General features: G+C 44.6%; 2 protein-coding genes across 2 annotated transcripts in view; one reads left to right on the top strand and one right to left on the bottom strand.

Moving 5' to 3' along the window:
• Window positions 1-1203: 1203 nt before the first annotated feature.
• PTGS2 (prostaglandin-endoperoxide synthase 2) lies at window positions 1204-7118 on the bottom strand. The gene is made up of 9 exons (XM_026043739.1): window positions 7010-7118; window positions 6770-6913; window positions 6203-6346; window positions 5575-5756; window positions 4751-4834; window positions 4280-4526; window positions 3100-3386; window positions 2826-2973; window positions 1204-2680 (listed from the first exon to the last, which is right to left on the bottom strand). Exons 1-9 carry the CDS (start codon window positions 7080-7082, stop codon window positions 2274-2276), a joined length of 1716 nt encoding a protein of 571 aa, XP_025899524.1. The 5' UTR covers window positions 7083-7118; the 3' UTR covers window positions 1204-2273.
• Window positions 5906-12257, top strand: part of PLA2G4A (phospholipase A2 group IVA) — a 79100-nt gene continuing 72748 nt past the window's right edge. The window contains exon 1 of the mRNA XM_026043736.1: window positions 5906-5931. The gene's annotated coding sequence lies outside the window, so the exon portion shown is untranslated. The remainder of the gene's footprint in view (window positions 5932-12257) is intronic.

Below are 12257 nucleotides of genomic sequence, written 5' to 3'. Positions count from 1 at the left end.
TTTTTTCAATTTATTTATATAAACAATTCCATTTTAAAAACTCTTTTTCTACAAAAATAGTGGGAAAAACACAATTCCACACAATTTTCAATAAATAATCTCAGACATACACATTTATCGTAAGCATCTTGAATCCAGCCTAACCCAGCGGGTTGGGAAACAGGTAAGTGCAGATAAGACTGCTAAAAGGTAGTTGCAAAGTACAAAATGAACAGGATTCATTTCCTGAATTCCAGGCATATCCTGAAGCAGCAGGGCCTTAAACCTTGTTAATTCATTTTTATCTCCCCCCCAAAGTAATTAATCTGTCTAAAGTTGTCTCCTTTTGCATTTAAGGCAAACATTTTTCCTAGGTGGTGGTAAAAGGCTGCTCTGCAGAAGTATATTCCAAAGACAGCAGGACAGGAGCTCAGTGACAACAAAGTATTTAACAAAGGAGCAAATGATTTTCATTTACTAACATGTACAGTGCTGACTGCTTCTAAGTAGAAAGTGACTGAAACTTGTTATCTTAATGTCTTCAATAGCAAACTAAAATATTCCTCCTACACGCAAATTATCTATCAGAAAAAAATATCTCCAATCAGACACTCCTATTGATTATTGCAGGACACCTTAATTCAGTTATTTGCAGTAAGGATGACAAACTTGCCCTGGGGAAGGTAGTTGATGTCTTTAAACAAGCTGACAAGGACACAGAAGCCACAGTCAAACCATACTTGTACCATAGGCTGTGTTATGCAGTGCCAAGACTCAAAGAGGCTGGAGAAACTGAGCTGTAGTAGGAGCTTAAAGTGCTTTTTGCAAGCACTTCCTTGGCAGAAAATACCGTGGTACCTCTCTATGTCAGTCTGGGGTGACATTCTTTCTCTTAGCTGCAGCTCCTTAGCTGTTTTGGGGGGAAGTTTTTCTGCATTTTCCCTCCAGAAGTTACAGCAAAGACATAAGCACCCTTCCCTGCAAGTTCTGAAGTATTGTTTTTAAAAAAGAAAAAAAAGTGCCCAGGTAAAACTAGAAATTTCAGTGCTGGATCAGGACAAATATATCTAGAGTCTCTTAATATTAAAAAAAAAGCCAGTTCAAAATATTTAAAATACAATATACTTATAAGTTACAAACAGGGTATTATTTCCCCCTCCCACCCCCAAATAAATAAAACTAAGGCACAACTATGGCTTTTGTACATAGCCCTAAACTAACTTCAAGTTTTGCCCCTATGAAACTGTCAGATCAGTCCAGGATTCATTTTTGCTGGGGATGCTTCCACAGCTTCCCAGTTCTTCTAATCCAGATGATTTCAATGGTGTTTTTAGGATACAAACAGTAAAGCCAGAATAACTAACCTCTAAATATCTGGTGACTAAATAATAGTCACGTCCTTAACTAGAACTACACTGTCTGCTTGTCCTTAAAGTGACAAAGATTAAAGTTACAATATCAAGTAGGCCAGAGAATTACAGCTATGGAAAGAGCACTAATGCTCCCAAATTTACGAGCTCCCCCGCCTTGCAAAATAAAACATCTCTATCAAAGTCGAAGCAGCCTGAGGATCAGTAATTTCTACCTCAGAACCAGCAGAATCGTCTCTAGCACAAATAATACTTGTGGCTTTGAAGTACATGGCACAAGGTTAGGATGAAGAGTGAATTCTATTGTCTTTAAATAATAACTTAAAAAGTAATGCCACAGGAAAGCACAGGCATACACACACACGCGCACACACACACACACGATAAGTTACTGTACAAAGTGCCTTATCTGCAATGAGGGAGAGGTAGTATCCATGAGGAAATGCAACTTCTTTTCTGAGTTTGCATTAAAAAGTACATATAAATCATACATTCATCTTAATTGCCAATGAAAACTGCTAAAGATTATCAACTGCAGTAACTCGAGTCCTTTTAGTTTGCCAGCCTCTTCTCAAGGCTGAGGCAGTAACTTGCTTGTGTAGTGTTGTGACTTACCAAGGGAAAGTACAACAACAAACAAATGCCCTTTTTGTCAAGTAAGAAAGCAGTGTGTATATATTAAAAAAAAAAAGGAACTTGTGTCCACTTTGGCATACATAGTTCTGTTACAGAAGAATTTAAACAAGGGATTTGCTACTGTTGAGCTCAGACATAGAAAAATCCCTTTTGTAAATGGAAGCCTTACCTGAGTAAGAAATCTAAGGCAAACTCCAAAGTGAAGACATATGAGTTCTTTTAAAAAATAGTAATAATAATAATTAAGACATAAATACAATAATTTAAATAAATAAATAGGTGGATACTTTATAACTCAGCCGATCGCTCTTTCAGTAGTAGTGTGGGGTTGATGTCTTCCATGGCCGTGTTCGAGGTGCTCACGTTGATGGTCGCCTCGGTGGGCTCGGGGCTTAGCACGTGGAAAGCTGTGAAGGGGCAGCCCTTCACGTTGTGGCAGATGAGCTTCTGGAGGGAGGCAGTATTGATGATTTCAAAGCCCACTTTTCCCCCAAAAGTGCTGGGCTTCCAGTACTCAGGGGAGCAGATGGTGTTGCCCATCAGTCCTTTCAGGGAGAAGGGTGCTCCGATTTCCACCATCGTTTCGCCGAAGATGGCACCAGGTCGGGGCTTCTCTACCAGCAGGCCTGGGTACAGCTCCATAGCGTCAATGTCTCCATAAAGCTCTTCCAGTTCTGCTGCCATTTCTTTCTCTCCTGTAATGCATCAGTAAAAACAGTAGGTAAGCTTGTTTTCCTCACAGCACTGTCTTGTAGCAGTTCACAAGCTGTGCTGCAGGCTTCTATGTGCCCTTTCTAAGGCAAAGGCATTTGTTTGGTAGCAAGAGTAAAAAAATATTACCTGTAAGTTCCTCAAATGATTTAAATGGTTTCAACATGAAGCGCTTCCTATACTCATTCAGGGACTGGTATCTCATTTGTCTGCTTTGGTCGATTGAAGCTTTTGCTACCTTCTGTACTGCAGCAGGAACGTTTTTCCCCCCAGCAACCTATTTAAAAGAGACAAAAGAAAGGTAAGATCTCCAGAGAGAGGTCTTGAGGAATTTGTGCGTTTATATAATCTTACTAGCTTTTAAATAGCTTTATGTCTTGTCACTTGGAAACAAAATGCTTACCCGGCCAGCCCTCTGCTTGGAGAAAGACTTCACCATGTGGGAAAGGCCGTGTTCCAGCATTATGGAGTTGTTGTAGAGGAACTGCTGGAACGTGTATTCCTGGTTGTGTATCTGGAAGGTGTCTGGCAGGAGTGGGTGCCAGTGGTACAGAGTGTTGAATTCGGCCGCAATGCGGTTCTGGTACTGAAAACGCTGGTTGAACAACAGCTCCGGATCAAACTTCAGTTTGAAGTGGTAGCCGCTCAGGTGCTGCACGTAGTCTTCAATAACAATCTTGATAGTTTCTCCTGTTGGTTATGGGAAAAGAATATTGGTACCGTTCTCCAGAAAAGTTCCAGGTAGCTATCCTGCTCTGAGGGGAACTACTATTTCTATGCTGTTCTAAAAAAATATTTACTGAATGTTCAGGAATATTGTTATCTCTTAGAGAAGCTTAGTCACAGAAAGGGTTGGCTGTGGTAAGGGAGTATGCTCTCCCTCCAGTTTTTCCTCCAGAGATACCTATGTGTATTCTGACTTCTATGGAAGTCTATCTGCACTATCTTCAGTTGCATGGAATGAGCTAAGGTGGAGGTAGGCTAGAACTGGAAGGAGCTGGTATCTAGAAGCAGACTTCAGCTTCTCAGCAGCTTAACGTGACTGCCTTGCCCTGATTTACTGTTTCAGGCACACTTTGGACAGAGCTATTTCCTAACTTAATGTGCATCAACATTATATGAAATAGCCCTGGACAGCATTGTACAAATGCAGCATGAAGAGTTTTCACATAACTTCCTGGACCTGGAGATTTAATCAGTCTTTCTCTCAAGCTCTACCTGAACTGACCCAACCCCAGAAAGAACAAGACCTGACAGCTTGGGAGCAGCTGAGGTTATATGGCCTCATATGCTTTCTGCCTGAAAACTAAACCTTAGCTTCCTGCTGTTTCATTGTTTTCAGTCCTGTTTCCTTTAGATAAGGGTAACTTAAAAAGGTAGATAACTCAATTTTCTTCAGTTTTGTATGTAGCAGGAGCAAATTATATCTTAATTGTAGTCCAGACACAGGTTATGAAAACTCAGATGTATGTCCTCAGATGTGGATTTAAGTAATGTTTCTTCTCTTACTAAGTCTATTGGGGCCGCCCCTGGGCGGCAGCGTCACACTGGACAAGCTAACGTAGTGGGAGAGAGACACTCACCTATCAATATGAGCCTGGCAGTCTGGAAGAGTCGCTCGTCATCCCACTCGGGATGCTCCCGTTTGAGGATGTCGCAGACTCGATTGTGTTCTCTGAGCCATATTGTAGCATACATCATTAAACCTGGCACCAAACCGAACACCTCCTGCCCGACAGAGAACCGCAGGTGCTCAGGAACGTGAGGAGGGTAGAGCATTTCTGCCTGGGTGTCCTTCACCGTGGGTGGATACATTTCCCCATCAATCATCTGGGGTGGGAGGCAAGGAGAGCGGAGAACAAGGAGTCATTAGCTGTGATGCAGGAGTTAAATTGTATCAAGTCTGTCAAGTACTTTGCCTGACTCTGGATTATATGTAAAGATTAATTACACTGTGAACACAATATAATATATAATGTCATCCAATGGGAAGGTGGGGATTTGTTTCCTTCCCCCTCCCCGTTCCCCCAAGAAAAGCAAACACCCCCACATACCTGGTATTTTAGCTTTCCATCCTTAAGAAGTCTCAGTTTAAGTTGTCTCTCTAGAGTCTCTCCATAAATATGGTTCAGGTCAACCTATAAAACAAAAGTATTTAGAAAGTGAAGTCAAGCTGTGTTTTTTTGATATTTTAGGATAAATCTGCTAGCCTGGAAGCCTTAGATGTCTACTATTAATTATATTAAATTATAGGTATCTTATAAGAATTATGTATTGATGAATTGTTTCTTAGAAAGTGCAGCAAACTCTGCAAACTGGTGAGTTTTGAAATTGCCAATCAATTTAAAAGGATTCCTTAAATGTCAGCAGCTTTTATTGTGTAGACAGCTCTGTCTAAAGCAGATAGACATAAGCAGTATATATACACACACTACACTTAGACTGAAGAAAAATCTTTGTGCAAAGACTGTCCACTCTGGAGATAATCTCTTAAATTAGTGTTTGCTGCTACTGCAGTTCTTAAGTCTCTTCAATTAGCAATGTATGACAAGATATTTTATAGTGCTATATACAGCTCTTTGCAATGGACAGAAGCAGTCCAATAGAGTAGGTCTGGATACTCATCAAATGCCACATGCTTTATGTTAAAGTAAGCCTTGGAAAAAAATTGTACAGATCTGTTTATAGAGTTTAAGCAGAATGATTTGTGCTTTGCATGTGCAGCTCTACCCAGTAGGGAATGCTATGGAGATGCTGGAATTTTGCCTGATGTTGCCCAGTGCACGAGCTGGTGCTCGTGCCCCCTGACTACCTGTAAGATGCTATTTTAGTTCGGTGGCTGTTAAGTGCTGTGCTCAAGTTAGTGCTATGATCTTACCCCATGGCCGAGACCTTTCGTGAAGCCAGGTCCTTTTGTGTGATCTGTCTTAAAGAACTGATGAGTGAAGTGCTGAGCAAAGAACGTGAACATCACGTTTGTGCCTTGCGGGTCAGGAATAAACTTCTTCCGTAGCAAAAACTTCTCCACAATCAGCTTTGAATCTGGGAGCTCTTTCTTCCCTATAAAGAGAGAGAGAGAATGCACCAAGTTATTTATCTGCTGCTGGACACAGTTATTTGAAAACAGAACAAAACTGTCTTAGTTTTAATACCAAATCAATTCTGTTTAACAGGAAAATACAACAGAGAAGAAAAGAGATATTCAAGACAACTAATATAAGGGAAAAATAAAAAGGTAACTCATTTTCATTGTTAGTCATATACTTTTCTATGCTCACTTGATTTTTATAATAAATCTCCAAGTTAATCTGCTTTTATCGTGTAGCTCAATTATGAAATTGAGCAATTATCTCTTGCACCTCTGTTATGAAGATGTAAAAGATAACTGTTTTAGAGTATGCTTGGTTTTGGTGAGAATAGCAGCGTTCAAGCAAGGCTCTTAAAAGATTTTCAAGGCAAGCAGAGTCCTTGAAGTGAGCACTAGATGTGTCTGTTGTTCTCCTTACCTTTAACACCCATTGGTGTTGGGCAGTCAAGTCCCACAGGTGGCAGGCTCCTTGTGTAGTAGGAGAGATTGGAATATGCTTCCCAGCTTTTGTAGTTGTAGTCGCTGTTGTAAGTCGGGGGGCTATCGATCAAATGTGATCTTGCTGGAAGGAAAAATAACTTTGTTTTAGAACTATACATTTGCATCTTGCAGTGGGGAAAAAAAAGCTGCCTTTAGGCTTCTAAGATTATTTAGAAATCTTATAAAACATTTCACAGCAGTCACTGATATTAATTGCATTATTACTGAAATTAAATTACTAGATAACAAAAAGAGGACCAGAATTGTTAGATGCATCCAATTATGGCTCTGACAGGTTTCTGATGTTAATGTTGACAAAATCCTGGATGCTGCTAGGCTCAGGAGAGCCAAGGGCATTCCCATTTGGGAGCAGGCTTCCCACAAGCTGCAGCACTAAGGACAGGCCAAGCAAAGCTCATGGCTTTCGTGCGTGTCTTAGCTCGTTGCTTTACACTGAAGCTAATTATTAGGTGCTAGGGTCCCGGCACAAAGCCCCCATACTCACACGTGAGCACGTAGCGCATGATGGTGTCCCGCAGGAAGGGGATGTTGTTGATGATATTCCAGAGTGCCTTGAAGTGCGTGAGGATGTAGTGGACGGTGTTTGGCGTAGGCTTCAGCGACAGCTTCAGCCACGTGAAGAGCTCCGCTGCAGACGGGTGCAAAGAGGGGCTCGAGTTAGTCACAAAGCCCGGGGCGCCCGTCGCGTTGCAGCTCACGGGGTCTCTCCGTGCGGGCTACTTACGCGTGGTGCAGTTCTCGCCGTAAAAACCGGTCCGCGTGCAGTCGCACTCGTAGCGGTCGAGCCCCGTCGTCATGCACACCCCCCTGTTCTGGCAGGGGTTCGAGCAGCACGGGTTGCCTGCGCGGGAGGAGAATACACCGTTAAAACGGCGCTCAGCTAAGCTTGGGGGGGGGGGGGGGGTTTAAAGGGGGGGTGGCCCGGGCCCCCGGGGGGCTCGTCCCGGGTTGCCTTTCTCGTCGGGGGGGGGGGGGGGGAGGAGGGGAGGGGGGGGGGGGGGGGGGGGGGGGGGTCTAGAAAGGGGCTGGCCCTGCGCTACCGGAGGCTGCTACCAGGCTGACATCTGCTATGCAGGTGGCAGAGTGCAGGCAGACGGGGGAAATCCATGCAGTTCATGGAGAGGGAAGCAAACGCGACGCGAACGCCGTCCATCCCTGGCTGGAGCACCCCCCCCCGCGGCCGTTGCGCGGCCGTTGCGCGGCCGTTGCTCACCTGCTCGGGCGGCCGGCAGGAGCGCGGGCAGCAGCAGCAGCAGCAGCAGGGCGCGGGGCAGGCCCATGTCGCGTTGGGGACGCAGCGCCTCGGTCTCCGCACGGCTCGCGGCGCTCGCCGAGGCCGCAGTGGTGCCGCAGGTAGGCGCCGCCCGCCTATTTATGCGGCGCGCCGTGACTCAGCCTCCGGAAGCCGCCGCGCTCCGCCCCGCCGCCAGGGGCGCCCGGCGGGACCCGCGCGGCCGCGGCCACGAGCCGCCCGCCCCGCTGAGGGCAGCGGCTCGCGGCCGCGCCGGCACGCGGCGGGGCGCCCTTGGGGACGGGGGAGCGCCGCCGTTGGAAACGGCACCGCGCAGCCGTTGGAAACGGCACCGCGCAGCCGTTTGCCGCCTTGCGTGCCACGGAGCAAACCCCGAATCCCAGCAATACCACCTACTGTGCCACCTATGTGTTCTGCCTATGTACTCGTGGTCTGTGGCCATTCTGATAAAATAAGCCCCCATTTTGGAAGCCCCAATTTGCAACGGCCCGTGGCTCTTTTCCAGCGCTCCTGCTTTGAAATATTCCCCACTGCTGCGTGTAAACAAATCCTTGTAAACAAATCTGCTCATTTCCTTTCAGTACTGCACAGATTCAGGCCATCTGAGGATGCTTTATCTTTTTTTTTGTCATAGATCTGCAATCGTAGTCTAATTGTGTGCACTTCCCTACTATTTTTACCCCTTGTTGCGTGTGGAGGGTGAGTTATGAAACAGCCGGGGATGTTCTGGAGTGCGTAACCGCGGTGTAGGTGCAGCCGCAGCCCACACTTTCACCCTTGATGTCAGCAATTGTTATTTCAGGAAAAATAATCATTATTGGAGTTTCTGAGAGCCGACCCTGTCTGGGCTTCAATCTGGAATTTTACAAACGCTGCCGAAAGTCGCTCTGATCCAACCGAAGCAGAATCAGGATTTGGTAAGAGGAATAGTGTTCTGGCTCGTGATTAATCTGTATACATCAGTAGTAGGTCATCCGAGAGGCTTTGGAGCGTGGCGCAAGAAATTCCAGCATCGGATGATTCCTCCCAGCGTCGGCCGTCGCTTTGACCTCTGGCAGGGCGAGAGGCACGTGCATCTGCCGGGCACGTATGTGCCCATGGGGGTGTCTTGTAGGCACTCGGGGTGAAGTGCAGGGTGGTAGAAGCCCAAGGGGGGCCGCCGGGAGCCTGATCCCGCGGGACCCGTAACTTGCTGCCCCTTGGGGCTCTGTGAGTCCCTTAACTGGAGCCGTCCCCATGCGGCTGTAACGGGCTGGTCTTGCTCCCGTCTGCAAAACACGGGTCGTGTGCGATGCAGCACGCTGGAGAGCTTGTCTGCACATCCATGTAATGCCACGCTGCGCCTTCGTGGGCTTTCCCGTGTCCCACATGGACTGGATTATGTCCTGCAACGATCTTATTGATGCCATTACATAATGAGATTATGCTGAATGTGAGGCACAAAATACGTTTTTTTTTTTTTAAGGAGATGCTCTGAGAAATCCAGAGACAAAAAATAGCTCTAAGAGTGTTTCTGAAGCCAAAAGTGTAGAACTAACCTTACTGAGTGAATCAAAAAACTGAAATAGTTGCATGCTGTTAGAGATTTACCCCTGCAATGCTAACACAGCTGTGTTGCTCAGGGGTCTGGAGAGCCCTGGGGATTACGTTTCTGAGTTACTGTAGGTACCAAACGTGTAAAGAAGACAACAGAGCTTCAGTGCGAGCAGTTCTTGCAAGCAACACGTGTTGCAGCTGCGAAGGGACGTGTTCACCCTCCACGCTCCCCAGTGCTGGTGTAGGAGCAGTTGGGTGCAGCACGAGCTCCTCACGGTAATTTTCCAATGGGGAAGTTGCTCGTGTGCCGGATAGTTGCAGGGTAACAGCTGTGGGAGATGGTTCTTGGGCTGTTTTAGCCTCCTGTGGCAAGGCAGGGGAAACCAGGGAGCAGCTGTGTGGCTGTTTGAATGTGCATCACTGCAGCTTCCCCATGCATCAGCACTGAAGGGTTGTCCCTAATAGAGAACCGGGCATTATATTTGCCCGGGCATTTTTTTTTCCATCTCTGCTGTGGCAGGATTCGCCACCAGGTGGAGATTTGATGCACCAATAACAAGGGGTAAGTTGAATTTATCATTACCCTGACACCTATTGCCAAAGGCAATTTTTTAGGGAAGTCTTGGAGGAAGACAGTGATCCGTAACAGTTAGATTGCTCCAGAAATGCCCCAGAAAAACAAGTAGCATTTCCCTTGGCATCAAGGGAGATCCTGCTAACCTGTCCTATTGGTGCCATGTACAAACAAGTACGAAGTTTGTACAAACTCCGCCAAAATCTAAGGAAATTCTTCTTGTTATAATGATAAGGAATTTTCTGAGAGGGCATTTGCATGGGAGTTGGGTATTTTGAGAAGCAGGAACTTGAGCCAAGAGTGGACTTCCCTGCAAGGTGGCTACGCTGCCGGCACCAAGCATTGTTTTAAAGCAAGCCAAAGCTTTCAGCAGACTTACCCTCCCACCCAGGCATTTTCATTCATTTTATCTATAGCTATGCATCAATGAGGAAAAAAAAAAAAAAAAGATAAATTCCCTACTTCTGTCTGGCAATATTTGTACCCTTAAAGCTGAAATTCTGCTCTGCAGTTCTGGCAGATTTCCTGATAACTGCATGTGAAAGTTAAGTCTTAATACTGGGTATTTTAAGAGAAACCTTGATTTCCCTCTGCCACTCAGTAACCCCCAAAGTGACCTATTTTCAATAGCTGGCTTTAAGAAGCAAAAAGTGGCTGAGTAAACTTTGAAACTGTCCTCTTGTCTCACTAAATATTACTGCCTGCTTCTGTTGGCTGTTTGTTTCTTATTTTATGGCATGATAAATGATGCTAGACAACCAGTTTTTCTTACAGTTTAAGTGATACCGTATTTTAAGAATAAGCTCTGTTGTAAGCTCCACTTACAATGCAAGTCACATGAAATTCATTCAGAATTCAGAAATTTAGGATGTCATTAAAGCCTGTTAAACAAAAGGCAGAAAAAAAAAATCCATTAACTAAAAGCAGCTCCAATACAAAAAATAATTAATTTGAAACTTTTTGTTCCTCTGAAATTTCAAATTGTGGCTATCTAGAAAGGAACTGAACAAATACTAGAGCAACCCAATTATACTGTACTCTTAAAAATAATTTTTTTTAAAAAAAGTCATCTTTTGGGAATGGAAACGATTTCCAGGGATTTCACACGGAGTTGGATATTGTGTTTATTAGAAAATGAACTGAGTGAAAAGTGAGATGAATTAGGGTTTATAAATTTGCAGGGAAAAATGGTAGAAGTGCTAGGTTTCATCGTATTGCCACTTTATAATCCTGTTAGTCCCTAAAATTAGTTTAAAAATCAGATGTTAAAAATATCTTTTTAAAGCTTTTTCTTTATCTGCTGTTTTCCATATTTTCCCTATTTTCATGCAGTCCTGGAAGTTAAAGCTTATAATGAGTGCGTGGGTTTATTGCTCTGTCGCATTGTAGCGGTGCACAGTGAGCGAAAGGAGTGTGTTGGGAGCCTTAAAGAACACGTGGGAAGTTGTTTGCAGAAACCTGCTGTTCCCAGCAGAAAAGGGCTTCTCCCCTTACGGACGAGCTGCTTTCAGCCCGTGCTTTAGCACTAGAGGAAACAGCACAAATTGCTCTCTGGAGACCACGATGCTTTTGACCGACATCTGCTGCGTTTTGAGCGTGTGAAGGGTTAACGGGAAGGTTTTGCCCAAAGCTGCTGCTTCTGCATCTTCTGCATCAGGCTGCAATTGCTGTGGCATCCAGGGAGGCACTGATGGTCTCAAGGAAGCTGGTCATCTCCCCCCACAATGAAAAGCGATAAAAATAATAAAACAGCAAGTAGAAAATGCGACATATTTAGTGAGGTGTATTTGCCCCACTCATAATTCCAAATATCCTCATGAAAGCCTTGTCAGTTGAATGCTCATCACGAGCTCGGAGGTGTAACAAGCAATGCATCGATTGCAGCCACACAAATTGAAATAAGTGGTTTCCAGGGTATGGACAGAGGAACATGAGTCAGGTATTTACAGGTACTCTACCAAACAAAATGAAAGATTTTTTTTCTTTGTTTCTAATGAAATAGATCCTGTATGCTCTGTAAGTTACCCTAGAAATATATGTGTAAAGCCAAGAACTTATTACATCAGTTGGTACAGAAGAGTAAACAGTATTGAAATCAGTGGGGCTCTTTGCACTTAAACTCGAAGTCAGTTTATTCTTGAGCTGTTTTAATCTATTTCAAATGCTTTCCCTTCCATTGTGATTGTGGGAATCTCGTCATCATATTTAATAGCACAGTAATTTCCTGGCGAGTTAGCTGGTCTTATTTCCACAGTCTGTACTTTTCTGCTCTTTTATTGCAATTTTTTCGCAATACACTCCATCTCGAGTTTGCCCCCACAGAAAGCTTTTATGTTGTGTTTTATTCTAAGCAAAAATACGCTGTCCTAAGTTCCACTCTGAGGTCTGTGGCTATGAAGATAGAGCAGTTCTGCTGTGGTCTGAAAATGTTCCTCAAAAACTAAAGATTTTAGAGCAAAGTCAGCGTCTTAAAGCTTCTCAGGCTGCTTGTTCTGCTGGGTGATGTGAAACAGAAATGTTTCATTGAACTCCATGCTTCAGCAGGTGACTAGATGGGGATTTCTGGTTGTGTTCAGTGGAAATTGGTCAATGGAGCCTCGGCAAAAGTGG

This window comes from Nothoprocta perdicaria, unplaced genomic scaffold (genome assembly GCF_003342845.1).
Source record: "Nothoprocta perdicaria isolate Ctin4 unplaced genomic scaffold, notPer1 scaffold_338, whole genome shotgun sequence".
Classification (NCBI taxonomy): domain Eukaryota; kingdom Metazoa; phylum Chordata; class Aves; order Tinamiformes; family Tinamidae; genus Nothoprocta; species Nothoprocta perdicaria.
The sequence above is the reverse complement of the archived record's forward strand: the minus strand, read 5'-3'. Positions and strand labels throughout refer to the sequence as shown.

Coding starts and splice junctions, on each gene's coding strand:
- PTGS2 (XM_026043739.1), bottom strand. CDS start 7,082: ATGACGACGGGGCTCGACCGCTACGAGTGCGACTGCACGCGGACCGGT. Junction 5,757..6,202: donor AACACCAATGGGTGTTAAAG/GTAAGGAGAACA, acceptor CTCTCTTTATAG/GGAAGAAAGAGCTCCCAGAT. Junction 3,387..4,279: donor TGCCAGGCTCATATTGATAG/GTGAGTGTCTCT, acceptor CATAACCAACAG/GAGAAACTATCAAGATTGTT.